General features: G+C 44.9%; 1 protein-coding gene across 5 annotated transcripts in view; it reads right to left on the bottom strand.

The window, feature by feature from the left end:
- The window catches only part of RBM20 (RNA binding motif protein 20), a 104,038-nt gene that overhangs the window by 12,335 nt on the left and 72,446 nt on the right, over positions 1 to 19,257 (bottom strand). For 3 of the 5 annotated variants that reach the window (XM_082765311.1, XM_082765314.1, XM_082765315.1), the window contains 9 exons: positions 14,470 to 15,610; positions 12,700 to 12,761; positions 12,453 to 12,544; positions 12,014 to 12,111; positions 7,515 to 7,658; positions 6,508 to 6,639; positions 4,587 to 4,666; positions 3,060 to 3,747; positions 1,047 to 1,145 (listed from right to left, as the gene is read on the bottom strand). In XM_082765311.1, the coding sequence (XP_082621437.1) occupies positions 1,047 to 1,145; positions 3,060 to 3,747; positions 4,587 to 4,666; positions 6,508 to 6,639; positions 7,515 to 7,658; positions 12,014 to 12,111; positions 12,453 to 12,544; positions 12,700 to 12,761; positions 14,470 to 15,610 (2,536 nt within the window). The remainder of the gene's footprint in view (positions 1 to 1,046; positions 1,146 to 3,059; positions 3,748 to 4,586; positions 4,667 to 6,507; positions 6,640 to 7,514; positions 7,659 to 12,013; positions 12,112 to 12,452; positions 12,545 to 12,699; positions 12,762 to 14,469; positions 15,611 to 19,257) is intronic. The other 2 variants (XM_082765313.1, XM_082765312.1) reach the window with 2 other exon arrangements.

The raw sequence follows: 19,257 nt of genomic DNA on the forward strand, positions 1-19,257 counted from the left end.
CCTCGCCCTTTCTCTACCTCTGTCCCAGGGCAGCCAGAAATAAGCACTGCAGTGAGAATATACTGAACCCTACTCTAGCCACTGTGGCTTTGACTTTGCTAGATTAGGTCCTTTAAAATTCCTACAGTGACTGAGAAAACATGTCTATGTTTTGTAGTCATTTCCTTCCACCAGCAAGAGCCTCTGCCAGGGACTGTGTTGACAGAGGTTGGCTTCGACTTTGAGAAAAATCAGTTTTACTGTTATATTCCAATGTTTATAATTTGAAGTACCTCATATATGCAGTTATAGACATTTAGGATGTTCAGAATTATAACGTTTTTGTTCTTTTCAACACATACTTGGTGTGGTTTAGATTTCAGCTCTCAGAATCATCGTGAGCACATAATCTATTAATAATCTGTATTCTCCTCCTGTTTGGTCATTCCCACACTTCCCCTCCTAGAATCCTAAAACAGCAAGAAAACTCTGGGAGTTGACACTGTTCTTGCCAGGAGATCAGTTTTCTGCAGCAACAGATATCAATAGCTTCCATATCTGACCATCAACCCATGACCCTACAGATATGACGCTGGAGGAATTCCAAGGACATTGCTGTCTCCGACTGCGATGCTGCAGTAGGGGTGCTGTTAAGACACTATTTAATTAAAAAACAGAAATAATCAAAGAGGCTACTATCCCTAATCCATCTAAGGCCAATGCTCTGAAAAGTTTTCATCATTAGTTCCCTCCTTCTCCACTGACTGACTGCATCTCCTATTTTTGGGCACAGTTCACAAAGTTACATGGTTCACTTGGGCATACATTACAGCTGTCAGTGCCAAGGGCTATGCATGTGAAGCAATGTACATGGGCAAAGAGCAACTAAAAAAAGAGTTCTGGAGACTTCAGGAAAAGGTCAAGATAAGGCAAAGTAATTTAGACACCCATTCTACAGCCCCTCTACACGCCCTTCCATGGGACTTTTAATATTTCAGTTGAACATGCTACCACACCTGGATTTTCACTTATTTTATCATGGAAGCTGTCACCAACACGTCACCAACCTTCTCTTTTCTTGCGTTTTCCAGAATCTCTCCAGATTCTCTTCTTTGTTTATTAGCTGAAGGTGAGCTCTTCTCTGCATTTTGCTCCTCTTTTCCAAGCTAAAATAAATACAACATATACACATAAAGCAATACACAGTGGTGCTCTATTATGTTTCTATTTTGGCTTTGGGGAAGCAAAGTCACCCACAAGGTCACATTCTTTATTTCTAAAGTTAATGCAAGTCAACTGGACTGTGGGAAAAGACCCAAGAATTTGATTCCATTTGCAAAGCTGCACAAATAAGAATTATGAAAAAAGAAATTGAAACAAAATTAGAGATATGTAATTTATATCATAGAGTTAGCAAGAAGACAGGTTGGGGAGAATGTGAATTCATTAAAATTTCCAGTCTCTCCCCCGTTCTCTACTCACATCTGTTATGTTGAGTCAGACATGGTAAGGAGAGCAGCAGTGTTAAAACCCTGCAAAAGACCTCAACTGTTTTGTTTATTGATGCAGGATCAGTCAAGAGTGTGACTGTTTGCACTGTTCACGCTTTGGAAGAACAAAACCACAGTGTTACCTGGCACTTAGTCAAAGAGGGGTGGAGAAAAAGTATGAGCTCAAGAGCATTCAAACCTATTTCTTCCTTTTAAAACACATTATTAGCAGCAGTCCCCGGAGAAATGTGCCTTTTACAAAGCCAGTTTAAAAATGAACAGAAAAATATGCAGAGGGGTGTGCAGCACTGATGATTCAGGAAGCTGCCTGACATTTCCGTAAGTGAAAGAAGTCTCGCAAGGAACCATCCATCACAGCGAAATGTCGGCCCCAGGAGAAAGATGACAAAAGGTGGTTACAGAGGCACATATCTATGGCATGAGCTAGCGCTGCCGACTCTTACAGAGACTCGCTGAGTTACAAGATCTAGGCATCTCCACCAACCTTGCCCCCACACAAGAAGAACAAATGCAAGGTCAACTAAAAACAGCCAGGGACAGCCCTGGCAGCGCAGTCACTAGCCAGAGATGGACCCCTGGTCAGCAAAGCAGCTCCGCAACCTCCTGTGCCAGCATCCCCGTGGGCGGATGGAGGCCGGGTATCACCAGGGGGCTGGGGGAGGCAGGGTGGCCGAGAGCCAGAAATAAGATCCCTGCAGGGAGGGGATACGAGCATGGGCTGTTCTGAGATGAGCGAGGCATCCCGATCTGTTCCCTCTCTATCCTTTTCCAGTTGAGAATCAAACCCACAAACACTGCCACTTTCACCGACCAGCAGCATTTCTCCAGCAATCCCATAGCCTTACAGGTGAGCTGATCCAGTGGTTCTGCCACGGGAAGAGATTCCTGCCAGCACATTAAAGGGAGCGGTGTGAATTATCCCTGCCACAGCTGAGGGCAGGAGCGCAGGTTTAACAGACACCAATTGCTTTACTGAGCTGACCAAAGGAAAATAAATGCTCCTCATAAAAAGTTCATTCCCTGTTTTTGCAGTATAGTAACTTACAGTGATAGCAGCATAGCAACATATATTGTGCATCCCTGTAACATACTACTTAATTCCCAGATAACTTAATCCACATCACACGCAGCAGGAAGGAGGTAATGATGCTGAAAGAGCAGCTGGGGTAGGGCAGAGAGGGCAAGTCAGAGGTTTGGAAAAGAGAACAGTAGGCCAATGGCCCCTGCACATGCAACCTGCATGCAAACAGCAGATATTCCTTTGGTTTAGTTTTAGTTGCCTTTGACTCTTCCCCCAACTAGTTACCCAGAGGTTCTGGGTGTGACAGCGAAAGATGACGTCCAGGTGTTTAACACTGAAATGGCATAATAGATTTGCACAAATCTGGCCAAAAACATGGACGAAGTGACCTCTCAAGATCTCTTCTAGAGCTATATTCCCTAATCGTATCATGGCAAAACACTTCATATCACCAGCACCACACTCAAAAAAAATGACCTAAAATACTACAGAAAATACATCACCTCATCATTTACCTTCTTCTTACATCAGTTTGGGATTCTATTTACCTTATTCTCCACAGGTTTGGTTTCCTTCAAGTCGCTGCCTTCAGCAGCAGCATCTTCTTCTTGGTCTTTTTCTGCTTTCTTCACTTTATTCTTCTCACTTTGTTTCTGCCTGGAGCCCTCAGAGGCTTTGCTGTGCTTCTGTTCGGCCATCTCCTCCCTAGCAGCGTCCTCACTGTAAGAATGCCTCCGTTCCCTTAGCTTTGCCTCTTCCTTTCTCTTGGATCTGCCAGGCAGCTCCTGCAGCTGCCTCTGAAACTTGTCAGATTTTGACTTAGAGGCTTTTCGGTAATAGTCATCTTCCCTACTCTTGTAGCCAGATATAAGGTGAAGAGAGCCAGGAGAACCACTCCTTAAATATTTTTCTCTGTGCCCTCTGCCTCCTTCAATCCGTTCATCCAAATCAAACTTGTCCAGCTGTCGGGAATAATGTTTCCTCTCGTGTACCCACGTGTCAGTCCTATCCCTCTTCTCATCCCCATTCTCTCGCCATTCTCTGCTGTCTCTTTCCTCGTCCCGTCGGGAATACGGGGACTGATCCCACGACTCTCTTCCATTTCCCCAGTCGGTCCTGCTGGTCCCCATCGGGCTGTGGGGTGAACTGCAGGAAGTAAAGCTGGGAGTGTGGGATCGGGGTGACAAGGAACGGCTTATGGGGCTGCGAGAGCGGGGCCTCTCCGTGCCATACCTGCTGCAGAAGGAAAAGGCAGCTGTAACTGGCTGGCCCACCGTGGCCCACTGCAAACACACGGGGACTACCCCGGTGCCTGTGTGCCTGAGACCTCAGGTCTGTCGCAGACATGCCCTGCACAGCTGCAGACACAGCAAACAGGAGAAAAGGCAGTGCCATATCCACAGAGTTGAAACAAGTCCCCACAGATCTGCCAAAAATACGTTCATTCATTCTTTAAAATGTCTCATAGGGGTTTTTATGCTAAAAGCCTATAATACGTTAACACCCTTACAATGACCCTAGTGTTAGCATCCCTAGTATTCACTCCTTTTGGGCATCTCTGAGACAAAAATGAAAATGATCACCTGTTTAAAATAGGTGTTTTAAGACTGTGAGTCCTTTCCATTTTTCCCTCTTCCCCCCCCGCCCTCCCTCCCTCCTCTGTAAGGTCAAGAAAAGTACTAATGAAGCCAGTCAGATCAGGAATATACCAAAATAAACTTCCTTCTCTCTCCAGGTCTCACAGCAACCCCAGCCTTTATGCTTTTCACTCAAGGGTGAGGAGAGGGGAATGGCTTCATTTGTATGTTCTTTGCATGCCAAGCCTATTTTCTGAGTCATTATCATCAGTAGTAATGAGTTAATTTATTTTCCTAACAGTCCGTTTCAATCTGATCTCATTACATAGGTTCTGCACCTACTATAGTACCCACTTCTATTTTCACAGTGATTTGAAATGAAACCTGAAATAGGAAAGCAAATGAGAGAAGAAGGGCAAGCACACACACTATGCTTATTCTACCTGTTGGTTTTCAGACTTATCCAGGTCCCAGTTCCAAACTCTACAGAAACTTTACCTGTCTGCCTCACGCAGCAGGTCTCTCTCCCTCTGTGAGTGGATGTCCTGGATGATAGCAGCCACGTTCTTCCCTGGTTTCTAAGTAAGACAAAGACACTGTTTAGCACGCTGCACTGCTCTCCAAGCTATTATACGCGATTTGTCCTTTCAGAAACGGCACCCATGCATCATTCCATTTTACCACTAATGAGAAATACTTGTTCAGTGGTCTGGTTACAGTCTTTTCTGCAACTGGTATCTCAACAGCATGATCAAAGCAGGCAAATGATACAAATGGAAAATTTGCTCCATTATGTTGTAGCGCCGTCTCCTCATACTTGGCTTCTGCAAAGTCGGCTTTGAAAACTACCTTGTACTTCCCTGGTACACATTTGCTGTGGAGTATTTTCTAGAAGTGGATGTAAGATGAAACAAACCAGGCAGCTTTTCTAACAGCTGAACTAAATAGATGCATCAGCCTGTCCCTGCCCTCCTAGGAATGACCTGCCATTCTGGAGGATGGCTCTGAAAGACCAGGTTTAGATGCAAGAGCTTCAGAAAAGCTAAGTGCAAGAAAAACGTGTGCAGGAAGTGCTGATTACTTGAGGTTCAAGATCATCTACAAAAGGTGCACTACTCCAGGCTGGAGCATGTGCAATTCATCAAACACTTGGAGCATGCACAGCTGAGCACCATAATCATGCAGGAACTCAGAGCAGTTCGTAGTGGCAAACAGCTCATGCATATTCCCCCTTTCCTGATGTTGTACTTTTGTTTGTCTCTTTGTTTTTAACAAAGAGAAAGCACATTTGTTCATGCAGGGAAAAACAATTCCATAACCTAAGAAATTGCCACTGGAACTGCTGAAAATCTTCCTGAAGTCTAGGCAAAGTCCTACACCTTTGTGGGTAAGCCCAGCTCAGCCTCTATGTGTAGCTGTGCAGCCCCCACCACCTCACTTCTTGATGCCTCACAATACCACAGCAAGAAAGAGCACCCTGATTTATGGGCTTCTGACAACTCGTTCAAGCCTCCTTTATCTATTAAACACATGCAGGATAGAAACTTTTCCAAAGGTCAAACCAGATCATCTGAGTTACTCCTTTTCCCTTAATGCTCATAGAAGGCCTCAACTTGGAACACTGCACTTATTTTATAAAATAACTTCGTGCTGTGTTGGATAACATAATATAAAGCTTTTCAGCTTTGCACCATTGGTTCCAGTCCAAGTCTTCATGATTTTTTTTTTTTCCCTTAACATTACAGCAGAACATAAGTTCCTGCCACTACGCTCTCAAGAGTACTGATTTTTGGAGATCCCTCAGGTGTCCACATCAAAAGCATCACACTCTGCAAAAAGTACAAGGACCAAATACTGCTCTGTTCTATGTAGATAATAATAATAGCAACATAAGTGACAATAGATCATATTTCTAAGCGAGGTCATTCTCAAGAAAGAAAGAAAAACTAATCAGTGTGATGTTTATCCCTGCCATTGTGGCTCAGAATAGAGACTGTATTACGGCTCAAGCAGGCAACCAGGGAAGAGCACTGCCTCAGGCTTAATGCCTGTGTAAAAGGATGGCACCCCTTATTTTTGCTGACGTGTGGTATCTTACACAGGGCTGTGCTTTAGACCTTTGTTAATTCAAGCACTGTAGAGAAGCCTGCTCAGAAGGAAGCTTGGAAGGGATTTTTGAAATAATGGTATGAGAGAACAATAGAAAATTGGATCTTTCCAAGGAATTACAATTTAGAACAACAGCAAACAGCTAAGTATAAACAATCTTTAACATACATTCATTAATTTATCTTTCTTTATTTTGTTTTCCATAATATTAAAATGTTAACTAAAATCAGCAATCAGCAAAGGTTTTTTGATGTATTCTCATGAACATGCTATGGAAACTCGGGAAATCTGATTGGGAATCCGATCTTACCTTCAGCTGCAATTCCTTGTATCTTTTAGACATCCTAATAAGTAACTTGTCATCATTTATCATAGCAGGTTTTTCTTTGTAGTACTGCACCATGGCTTGTGCTGCTTCACTGTAAGCCATTTCCAGAAAGGCCTAGCACAAATGGGGAGAGCTTTAAAATCTACTACAGAATTAAAAAACAAAGTATAAGACAGAAAAGGCAGCACAATCATTTTAATTTGGATTCTTTTCATGCAAAATATCCTGATAGTACAGAAGTGGATAGCTCTCCAGCCCTGCAGCTGAAATAGCAATACTCAGGCCATTCGTTGTTCAGCCTCTTTTAACTAAAAATTACAGCTTCAACACAGCTATGAAAGTGGATAGGCAACTTTAGAAGCCACTTAAAAGAACAAGTGACTTGAACCCAATCTTTCTTGATATGTGAAAAAAAAAATCCAACATCTTTTCCCCACTTTCTCACTGGTGCTTCTTCAGCTGCTGACAGGATGCAGGACTGCAATGCTGCAGCAGGCACCGCTCCTGAGACTGCCAGCTCTGCCTTGCAAAGTGCAAGGGAGCTAGGCAAGAGCAGAACATCACAGCATGACCAGACAAAACAAAGTCAAAAAATATATTTATTGTTTAGGAAAGAAGGGCAACGTTATCTAGCACTTCTACTTGCATGAAAATTGCAGTTGATGTGACTTTGATCTAACTGGCCAAGGATACTCCCAGCTGTGCACTGACCGCATTTTGAAATGTTACCATCCCACACACTGCTCACTGGTGTGGTTTCCACGTCCATCTGCACTGTCTGCTATAGTTATGTGAGAGAATACGTCTCAATCTTCCAAGTCTACCACTGGAGTCTAAAAACACCTCAAAAACAGAGCTCTACTGCAATACAGAGCAGATTAAAAGGCAGAGAGGTGTTGGTGCCCAGTAAGGGCACAGCCTCCCCTTAGCATGTCAGTACATTTTTGTGTCCATTTACATCACTGCTGGTGACTCCACATGCACAGTACCTGATTAGTGGATTTCATGAGGATATAGTTGGTGACCTTCCCAAATGGAAGGCCCAGGTTAATGACATCATTCTCTGTGCAGCTTCCCTCGGGGAGGTTGCAGATGTGAACAACTCGACCCAATGGAGATTTTCTCTGGGGAAACTGGAAAAAAACCCAACTCAAAACCATGTTTTTATCTTAGATATGCCAGCTACTAGATAAGACCTTACATTTCTGCAAAAAACCAAAATGTTCTGTTCTGTGTAGTTGTTATAAAAGACAAATATTCTTATTTAAAGACGTGAAAGACATTCCCTTCCCATTCATATTTTTAACTGAAGCGTGACTTGCAATGGAGTCCCCATCTCTGGATATGACAAAGTCCACAGAAGATTAGTAGAAGAGATGCTCTTCCAGTAGAAAGAACTCTCCTCTAGAGAGAGTTCAAACAAGAATTAGTGCTATTGCTGCAGAAGGTAAGTTACCACCTCAAACCTCACAGAGCCAGCGACTTTATGTCCCTGGAACGTCACAGCAGAGAGCCAGGCTACACGCACAGGACCCTGGACTTTACCCAGCACCAGTGAGAGTCTGGAGCCCCCTCCAAAGATAGAGATAGAGGCGGTTGTCTGCCACATGGAGGTCTCAGACCCTCCAAAAAGCTCCCTGAGAGCCTGATACCTGTCTGGTTCACCACCACAACCCTCATGGCTCTTCTGCCAAGTCACGTAGCCTTCCTTTGTCCTGCAGCTTTCTGTGCCACTGATGGCTCAGTGCCTTCCCCACACAAATACATTGTTGCTGAGTAAAAGGCCCTTAACAAATAATTTGCCAGCAATGCACAAATAAATAATATTTTCAATGACTCAGTGAACACCTGTTGTCTGTGGTGCCTACAGATTGAAACAGATGCTCACTGCAGTCCCTGCTGGATTGACAGATATTAGAAATCAGTTTAGGTGACTGCAGAGGAGTTCAGGATAGCACGGGCTGAATTCAAACCCTTCTTCTGCCCTTGTGGAACAGATTGAATTGGGGATAAAACCAACCCCGTTCAATTTGCTAAAGGACAAAACAGCTGTATCTCAGGCTGGAAAACCTACTGCTTTCCCTTCCCATTACAATACCACCCAGTAGGAGGGACATTTCTCTTGGGGGCGTGCTGACCACTGGACATGCAGAGAGGCAGAGGTCCCAAATTGGCTGGCACAGGCACACGCTACTGGTGCAGTGTCACTTCCCAAGGGTGGAAGTCTATTTTGGAGTGCTGGGGCAGTTCCCAAAGAGCTGCCCATCTCCCGGACATGGAAAGCAGGGTCTATGCTCCATGTGCAAGCAGACATCAGTGTATACTGAGAGAGAAACATAATTTACCCCAGTTAATGATATGCAAACATTGCTCACACAGGATTACATCCTCCCAGACTACTTCCCTGTTCATAACTTCTGCTGTTAGGGTTTTATTGAAGAAGTAACTCTACCTTCAGTTAAAATTGTGCCATTCAAGGAAAGATGCAAATCACGTAATCTTGTGGGATCAAGTTCACCAGAGCCATCACAAATGTTTGGCTTGTCAGCAACTTCACAAGTCACAGAGCTAATGTTATCTTATTTACACCTTCATCCCATTACTTTCCCTCCAGGCTCTACCACTTAACCGTTTGTGTATTTTTGCTGCAGTAAGACCCTATATCATGCAGTGGTCTGCTGTTTAGCTGGTATCTCACAGAGACTGCCCAGGTGCATAAGGTAAATCAGAAAAGTGCCACAGTCCAGCTGAAAGGTATTTTCTCTGGCAGAAGAAGAACACAGACCTGACCCTGATAAAGATGGAGCAACTCAATTCCACCTGAATAAAAAAGGAGTGATGGCTGAGTGCATCTGGCAAGGCAGCATACAACATACAACAGGAGAATACAACCTGCACCTAGCAGGGAAAAAAAAAAAAACAAAAAAAACCTTCCTGACAGCAAAGGAACACCTCAAGTCACCTGGCACCTCCTGTTTGTTTTGTCAGATCTGTTGAGAGATTGTCTGTTAAGCATATATAGGTCTTGAAAGATTTAGCTGTTCCCTACCTACGTGCCAGGGCCCAGGTTCAGACACGCACTCAGCAGTACATTAAATCAGATGACTGTGAGATGTTACCACCTCCCCCAAATTGGCAATGGCTTGAATTGAAATGCTACATCATAAATCTGCTACAATTCATGATTAAGAAGTGGTCAGACACTCATACCAGGAGTGGATGGGCTGTACCGGGCAATAACCTTGACAGCTGATTGAAGTTAAACGGGATCCATTCATTAAGTGAGCTGTAAAACACAGCCAGAAGAGGAATACACACCTGCTATATCCACACTCAGGAAGTTAAAGTAGCTGTTGTGCATCAAGCATGGAGTGTAAGACTTTAAGTTAACTTTCTTTGCAGCTGATGTCTACAGAGGGTTACTAATGCAGTTGGACAACTACTAAAAAAACAAATTGCTCAACATATAACTGGTTGAATAAATTATTTGATGTGTAACACTGAAAAGCACCTCAGTTTGCCATATTATTTCTCCAATCTAATTTAGTTATTTTTATTACATTATTTTTTTCCCCTGATTTTGGGGTTTCTTACTTTTCAAATTCTTTATCCCTTACTTAAGCTTTTCATGAATCTTTTCTAAAGACAATAAGAAACTGGCAGTCCTGTCCCTCCACTGCTAATGGCTCTGCATGGCTGAGGGAAGACTTGTAGCACTGTATTTGCCTTTTGAAGAGGGATAGAGTTATTTACAGACAGACAGCATGTATCCAGCTCTTCCAGAAATCTGAACACTTTGTTTATGATTACATGCAGGGTCAAGTATAATCTCCAACTGCTCAGTTAAATGGCAGCAGCTTAGCTGAAAATGAATACTGCTGTGCAAAGGTGTAGTAAATTATAAATCACCGGAGTTGTGGGGTGAATGACAGCTGGTAAACTCAAACTTAACACCTCTAATATAGCTCCCTGTCTACCTTAGGAGCTTTTGAAGAAAAAGGGGATTTATGGTGCCCAAGAAAAGTGAAGTTATTGGTTCTTTCATCTCTCCTAGTACTGCAGGTCATTCAGAAGAAGGACTTCTGCAGGCAGCTTAGATGACAAATAGTGACAGATTCTGAGGAGAAACGATACTGGTATTAGCAGCAATTTCATTTGTTGCGAGGTTGACAGACATGATGAAAAGGAACATTCCTGCACAGCCGCTGCTACTCCACCTCTGACCTTGGAGGCAGGCATCACAAGCAGCTCCACTCTTTGCTGCCTTGCACACATGGTGTCTGCGATGGGCAGCAGCTAAAATCTCTTCCAATAACTCCTGTCACAGCAAAACCCCACAGCAGAAAATTGATTGGATTAAACAAATCTGGGTGATGTTTTTGTAAGCAATGCCTGATGTGAGCTGGAGCGGCACAGGAACACAATTCAGCCTGGCTTTCTGGAGAGTCTGAGACCACATCAGGATATAAACACAAAAGCTAACAAGGTGAAAATTTGAACCCCTGGATTATTGCTGCTATTCGATGAATGACCTAACATTAGTCTTTGATGTTTCCAACTCTAATCATAGCTTTCCTATATATTTTGTGCTTCATTTTATCCCTAACAACTTTGGATTTCCATAATGCATATGATTTGCTTTTCTTGACTTCTTTTAAAACCTTTTTTCTTCTTTTTTTTTTTTGTTTTTTTTTTTTTGTTTGTTTGTTTTTTTTTTTTTTCTTCTCCATTTTAAGAACTACTTCTAATGTTAGTTTTTTGTTTGTTTGTTTTTCTTTCTGGCACTTTTTGCTTATTGGGATGGTAATTCAGTTGCACACTAGAAGAATACAACTGGGAACCTGTGATGAGTGCTGGGGTAACTAATAAACAGAAACCACAGAAGGTTGCACACTGAAGCAAACTGACTGAAATGTTACCAGTGGCAGCAGATATAAATAGTACACTAAAATAAACTGAGAAAAAGCTAGCCCAGTACAATGAATTGAATTGGGATCCCTAGATGGGTAAGTGTTAGCGAAGCTGCAGCCACTGTCTTTGCCACCACTGCTACTGGGGAGAAGGACCCCAGCATGGGAGAGGCAGAGTGATTGCTACAGATAAATATCTGGAGAGGTTTCTCACTGCAATTGATGCATACAGTAAGTAAAAAATAATCCTATTCTTCATTCCTAGCTGAAGATGATTTTCCTGTGTCAAAAAGGTTCAGAATACAGGTGAAAAAACTATGGGATACACACAGAACAGTCCAGTGCCCTCCCCAAATCTGTCTAACATGCAAACAACTTCTAGCACTCTGAAAAGAAAATCTACAGCTGAGTTCTGATTTGATCAAAATCAAAGGCATAAAAGAGCTGCTGGTAAATTTAAACGTAAGTTAAACTCAATGTTCACATAATTGCCTAAACTGACACATTTAAAATTCCAGCAAGTAGAAGTGGCTTCTACAAGAATCTCAGCAAGGAGATCAGTTTGCTTAGATACTCACTCTTACCCCTGATGGAAGAGAAGAAAATGTAGGACCTGGCTGGCCAAAGGATCTTGCTGACGTTGTGATAAAAGATGAGCCGACATTTGGAGGATAATCTAAATAATGGATTACACACATTTCATGAAAATCTTGACTCATATTATCATCTTGACTCAGTAAGAAATGCCCCATTTACATAACAATTCATTTCATAGTTTCTACACCAAATTATACACTGCTTCACATTGTACTGTGAAAACAACTAATTGAACGAAAAATAAATTGACATTTTGAAAGACAATCTTGCCTTTTAAGTCTCTCTGTATACAACATCTAAAAACTATTTTCCTTGGAAACTTGTATCATATGTCATTTGAAATGTCCATTTTTCCCCAAAGACTGACTTCCCTTTTCATTAAAATATATATATATAATTATTGCACATGCAACCATTCACCTTCAATACTAGATGGATTGAAAACTGCTGCATTATTTGGTGATAAATGCAATGTTCCATCTGCTGAACTTAACACACACCGGATACCAGTGCTGGAAAAGAAAAAAACAACTTTAGGAGCATGCATAATGTGCCATAAATATTAAAGCATTATTATTAGACAGTAAATTCCTGGTGTAAAGCCACTGAAGTAAGGGATGCTCTATTAGGAATTGAGTTGGAAGACTGTCTGTGAAATAATACTTACTTATCTGAAAAAGCCATACATTTTTGGATGTGAAGACTTCCCTTAATGTGCTGATCCCAGTCCTATGTTGAAACAAAGAGATGATGAGCATAGGAAAAATCCTGAAACAAATATACAAGAAATTGCTTCTCCATTCCAATTGCCTTATTCTAAAATCAGTGCTGAAACGCTGAAGATCAAAGTGTATGATACTGGATCCAAGTGCACTTCTATCTAATACATTTACCGATTTGTTATTTGTAGGCTAAATTACCTACCAGTTACTTTACACATGGACAGCTTCTCTGTATTCATTTTTAAATCTAGAATGTTTATTTCTATTAAATCAGTCAACTTATTATATCTGAAAAGGCTCTGAGCATTCTCAACTTCTGCAATGTCCATGAAGAGGGTGATTATTCATTTCACTGGATGACCAATACTTGTAAGAGAAGTGCATTTAGTTATTTACACTTTTATGAATGAAATGAGGCAGTTCACCAATGAACAGATCAACTAAAACTCATTGTAATGACATCTACCCACACTTTTTAAATGTTAAAGAAAAAAAGAAATGACCAGCATGCCCTAGATGGGGGATAGTTCACACCACTCCTGTAGCTGCAGTAGCCATAGCAAACCCTCTTGCGAACAGCTGCTCAAAGACTAAAAGAGAAACATGAAAGAGCAAATGCATTCAAATATCCCAAAGCCACAGGGCATGTACATATCAGCTACTATTTCATTTGCTGGCCACTGTTCCTGTTGTAATATTTTTGTCAGGCCACCATCAGCATGAGAACACATGCCTTTGCCATTAGGTGCTGGTCCTGCGATGTGATGGAAAAGGCCACAAGGACTTGTGGGGCTGGGCTCACCAGGCAAAAACAGCCCCAGGCAGAGCCCATGGGCAGCGGTGGGCTACGTACATAACTGTCTCCAGAGCTGACCTATAACGTGATCTAGCACACAGGCTCACTGGACAACCAGGAAGTCTCTGCTCAAGGGTCAGTTTGAGTTGGAGGCTCCTCTGACAGTATAAACATGGCCAAGAAAAGCTGGCTGGGCCCATGACATAAGAACAGGGAGCATGGTCTGTACCCGATATGCTGGGTAGCGTCTTGCTTCCAGGCCAAAGCCACTGGGACAATGGGATCTAAATTTTCCTTAGAGCTACTAAGGGGTGTAGGACATCCCAAAAGAGAAATTAGCAAACTCATTTTATGAAAAAGTGCTATTTTATTTAATCAAGTTTCCACACAGGTTTTATTGGGAAGGCTTTGGGATCAGAAACAAAGCGAGAGCCAGAAGAAACTGCAGATGTGCAATTACAGTACTGGGAGGAGAAGAGGAGGGTGAAGGGGGGAAATCAGGTTCAAGCTCCTCCTCCCCTTGAACTGCATCCATCAGAGATGAGCAACAACTTGAGCCTGGATCTGGCATTTCTCACGCCGGGACTATAATCTCCCAGTGACAGAGTGCTGCGCACGCACATGTGCCCGCCCTCACATTTTCACAGTGAAATGCGGAACAAAAACAGACCCTGAAACCCCAGTAATTTTCACAAAACAGATTTACAATGCTCCAAGTCCCAGGCCTATGAAACTCTGTCTGTATTTCTCTCTGGATACCTCCACAGCGAGCGAGGCTGACTTGGCTGACGGACACGGCTACACCTGGAGCTGGACAGGCAGCCAGATAAATCACCAGACAGACACACAGACAGACAGGGCACCCCTTCAAACGCCTTGTGTCCGAGCCATGCCCCTGCATGCAATTAAAACCACTCACCTTCAGATCAAAGATCTTCTTGTCACAGAGGGCGCAGACATGGGGGAAGTGGAGGGGGGCCGCACCGTGAAAGTCATTCAGCTCGTGGGGCTGCAGCGGCCGCATGGGCAGCTCGGTTGTGCCGGCGCTCAGCTCCTCATTCTGCCTCACCCGGGGGCTGCCGAAGCTCTGCTTGCTATTGTTGAGCCTGCCGAACGCCGGGGCCGCGGCCGCGCTAAACTTTGTGTCAGGTGTCGGTTCTTCGGGGTTGTACAGCTCGTTTCTTATTTCATACGGCTGCTGGCTTGCTGATGGCCACATGCTGTCGCTGGGCAGGAGGTCAGGCTTGTTTTGGCCGGAGAAATTAGGGATATTTTCCCACTGGTTGCTTGTACCAGTGCCATGCAAGATGGGGCCGGGATCTCCCTTTGGATGAGCACTGGTGTGCGGGTCGCTGGGGAAGGACGGCGTCGCCCCAAAGGCCTCCTTCTGGAACCCCGCAGGCGCATCGTGCTTCAGTGGCCCAGCAGTGCTGAAGGGCGCCTCGTAGCGAGCCCCTGCTGCCGAGGGGAAGCCATGCTGGCCAGGAGGATCCCCCTCCGAGGTGTAGGCTTGTGGGGCGGTGACATTTTGCTTGTTGTACTCGTAAAACCCCCCTGCTGCTGCAGCAGCGGCAGCAGAGGGTCCTGCCTTGTTGAGACCCACGACCACGGGCTGCTGGCCGGAGGTGGGAGCCATAACGCCTCCAAAGGGATTCATGACGATGGTGTTGGGGGCCTGAGCCTGCACGGGCCCCAGGCCACCCCCCGGCGTGGCCAAGGCCGGGGTCTGTGCGGGGAAGGCGATGCCACCGGAGGGGAACCTCGCGCTAGCGATGCCGGGCCCCGGCGGAGGGCCCCCGGCCGTGTGTCCCGGTGGGGCGTTCATCACGGAGGGGTGCCTCAGCTGGTTGAAGAGCGGCTGGGACATGGCCACTTTGGAGAGCACCTGGTTGAGGACGGTGGCGGCGGCTGGGTTGTTGGTGACGGCGCTCTGAGCCAACTTCAGCCGCTGCAGCGTGAGCTGCGCCTGGAGCTGGGCCAGCTGCAGGCTGGCCGGCGAGGGGAGCAGGGGGTTCGGGGTGCCGACGGAGAACGGGCTCTTCTCCAGGAGCTTGGCAGCGCTGCAAGAGGTCAGGACGTGGGTTAGCCAAATTCACCCGAAATCAAACTGGTCTTGCCTCCTGCTACAGCCTGCCATGAGGCAAGCAGCCACTTCGAGAGATTTACTCGTCTAAACCCAGGAGAGCAAGGTGGTGGCTGGCAACACAGCTATAACCCGTCTTTGCTTAAACCTCTGCTGCATGTCCGTTTCAATCAAAAAGTTATGAGGGAGACAAGTATATCACGGATCTCTCTTGCAAACCCCCGTTTCATCCTTCATTGACCCTCTGGCTCAGACCTTCAGCTCACTTTAAACACCCATGGGATTCACACCCGTAATGCAAACCAGGAGCAGAGGCAACATAAGCTACCCCAGACCATCCCTGAAACTCTGTTCCCTCCCACCCCCCTGCCCTTTTTATGCAGTTTTCAACCTCCCAGTAGCATTTGTGGATTTTTATGGTGTTTTATGCTCAGTAGGACCCAGCACCACCTTTTCCCACAGAGCAGGGGGAAGTGAAGGAAAGGACATCAGATGGTCGCATAAAGCAACCCAGTAAGTACTACACAACTAGCATAGCTGGTGGCATCAAGGAAGATACAATACATAACACATTTTTTTAAAACTATTTACAATTCTCCTTTAATTGTACGGCAGCCTGTTTTGTAACAAAATACATAGCTTCCCTGCTGGGCAGATGGGAATATAGAGGAGGGAAAAAAGCATATGATTTGCTGGAAAGCCAGAGCAAAAACAAACGCTGGGAATGTGAAGAAAAATGCATCAGAGGTTGTGCAGCTACTTCAAAAGCCGTAGAAAGAGAAATGGCAGCAAGAAGGACTATGAACAAACCATCCTAAAGAGTTTTCATAGTTCAACTGGAAAGTAAGGCAAAATTTCTGCACTGTCAGCTGGTGAAAATCAAGGTCTTTGTACTGCCTAGAAATTACAGGTGCATTGAGTGTTGTCCTTTAAGCCTTGTACATAGGATAAATAAAATGATAACTAAATTTTCCACTTGAATTCCAGAACTAAGAAAATAGGAGATGATACTTTTTTCAGCCGTACGTTGGTTCCTGGTGTTGGAAAGCACCTTTGGGAGATCTCCCCAGCTCACACCACCAACAGCAACCCTCTCCCTACCACATGAAACCCTGTCAACAGAAAACAGGAGAAAAAATCATCCTAAATGGGTAAATTCATAAACAAGTAAAATGTTATAATGGAAAATATTAGGCAATGCTAGCTTCCAGGCAGCTGTACCCACACTGCTTTCGCTGTCCCCGTGCATCCTTCTGGTATATATCCAGCAGCATCCGTGGCAGAGCCAGCCTGGTGTGTGTGTACATAAACTGTCCTGTGGCCACGCTCCCCTGTAAGCCATGCTGCCTGCACTTGGATACCAGCAGCCATTTTCACACCCGTACCAGAAAAAAATGTGACCCTTCACTTCTTACACCAGCAGGAGCCCTGCTCACAGATGGCGCAGCTACTCTACACATTACAAATGGCTGCTCATTCTGAAAATGAGAGCGGAGAGCACTCCAACAACAGGGATGTGGTCCAAAGCTCAATTAATTTATATTGTAAAAATGTATTGAGTTTCAATTTAGGCCTTTCAAAGCAGCAGGAGCTACGCATCAACCGCCATGCAACACTCACTGTTAATAATTGGCCAATTTGCTAAACTGCATGGATGAAGTTGTAGTTAATGATAAATGTCTTGTCAGCATGCTACATTTGAAAACCACAAATTAGGAAAACATCTGCTTAAATCCAAAGTATGACTAAGAGAAAATGAATGGGTTTCATATTTAACATTTAACTTCCACTAGCAACTGCACGGCACATCTGTCTCCAAAAATACAAAACGCCGTTGGATAAGTGCATCATTATGTCATGACGAGATTCCCTGCCAGCACAAGCTGACACCAGCGCGCTTCAGTGCTGAGGTGCCTTTTGTTTTCCTGCGCGGTTTCCATCCCTCGCTCTCAGACTTGCATTTATAATACAGTTTGCTCTAAATTTGATTACGGATGAAAGTCAGTGTGCAACTCCAGTCAAAACAACGCAGAGGCTCGCAGAACTGCCAGCCTGCAAGCTGAGGACCCACAAAAGCTGCTGAGAAGCCCCACAGGGTTTCAGCAAGTGGAAGATCCCACACCAGCATGCTTGCTGGGGAACGCGGCACAGCCCTGTGCCCAGGCTGTGTTTTCTGTGCCTCCAGCATCTGGTTTACCATCCTGGTTTACGATGTGCTGCGCGGCACTCACCACAGTCAGAGCTACTGTTTCATTTTATAGCTGCTTGTACCTTTTGTACGTTAAGCAAGCTGTAAAATGTTTTCAAAAGTTTTATAGAGCATGCAAATAAGAACTGCCTGGTGGCCCTAAAAGAAAAAGAAGAGCCAGCATGTAACGTTTGCAGGCTCAGGAGCCACAGACGACTTCTGTTCCCAGCAGCTTAATTGTGCCTTGCTGCAAGCCCGTGCAGCAGTGTGCACATCCCAACAGCTGCAGCCGCCTGCAAGCTCTCGCAGCTACCTGCAGGACATGGGCATGGGTCCCTCCCAGGGGAACCACAACTCTCACAATGCTGCTGCAAGCTCTGAAACTCCCTCAGACTTGCTGCTCTCCTCGTGTTCTGTCTGACTGCATCTACCTGACTCGTATGTCCCTGTAACCCACCCCAGTACATAAGCAGTGCCCTGTCAGAGCACAGCTGGGAATGCCCAGCAGTTTGCTGCCCCCCCAGCTCTGAAATAATTTCTGAGCTCTGCACTGGGGGCAGGCAGAGCAGGGGGTGCCCAGCACAGCTGCACAGCAGGACAGCCTCCAGCCAGCTCGGGCTGAAAGCTTTAGGGCTGGGGAGCAGGACAGCACCCACCGCACTGCCAAAACCCACTGGCTTCAGCCCTTTGCCGCAGGCTGGTGGTGGGGAGCCGGGGACTGCGAGGAGCTGCCTTACCTGGAGAAAAGCAAACGCTGTAAGGAGAAGCTGCAGCCCCTGAGCCACTTGCAGAGGGACAGAATTAGCGAGGGGGGTCATTCCCATGCACTGGTAGGTTTGGGAACGGCTACAGCTTCAAAATTCAGCTGTCTGGTTTGCATTTCCAGATTTCAGGGTGCTTCGGGTTGCACGCTTTATCCTCGCACAGCAGAAACTGAATATTTTATCTAATCAAGCTAAAGAAGGAAGGGAATGGTCATGGGGCAGTGGGAAAAACAGATATGCAGATGGGAGGCTGGGAAGAGGGCTGTGTATAAAGCATCTCTTAGAATAGCATCCACATTTAAATATTTCTGTTCTGTTATGAAATACAGGCTGTAAGAGATATGCAGGGGCAGCATGCAGAGCTTTTAAAATCTTTCCCGTTCTGTTCTACAATCATTATATTATATACTTGATAACATCGCTTTGCAAATAAACCTGCTGCAGATTTACTAAATCATTGGAAACTGCAAGCATCAAGTGAAGATGGGGCTCAGCTGCGGCATTTTGTGGGGCCATTCACCTCTCGTACACATACATGTCCCACCCCAGCTTGTCCTCAGGTTACCAAAACGCAGCCCTGGCTGCTCGTGGGGGGTCCCTGCCGCAAGATGATTCAAAGCAGCTGAATGAATAACCTCTCGCTCTCCATTGAGTGCTCAGGGAATTAGCCCG

The sequence above is a fragment of the Aythya marila genome (genome assembly GCF_965140915.1).
Source record: "Aythya marila genome assembly, chromosome: 7".
In the NCBI taxonomy this organism is placed as follows: Eukaryota; Metazoa; Chordata; class Aves; order Anseriformes; family Anatidae; genus Aythya; species Aythya marila.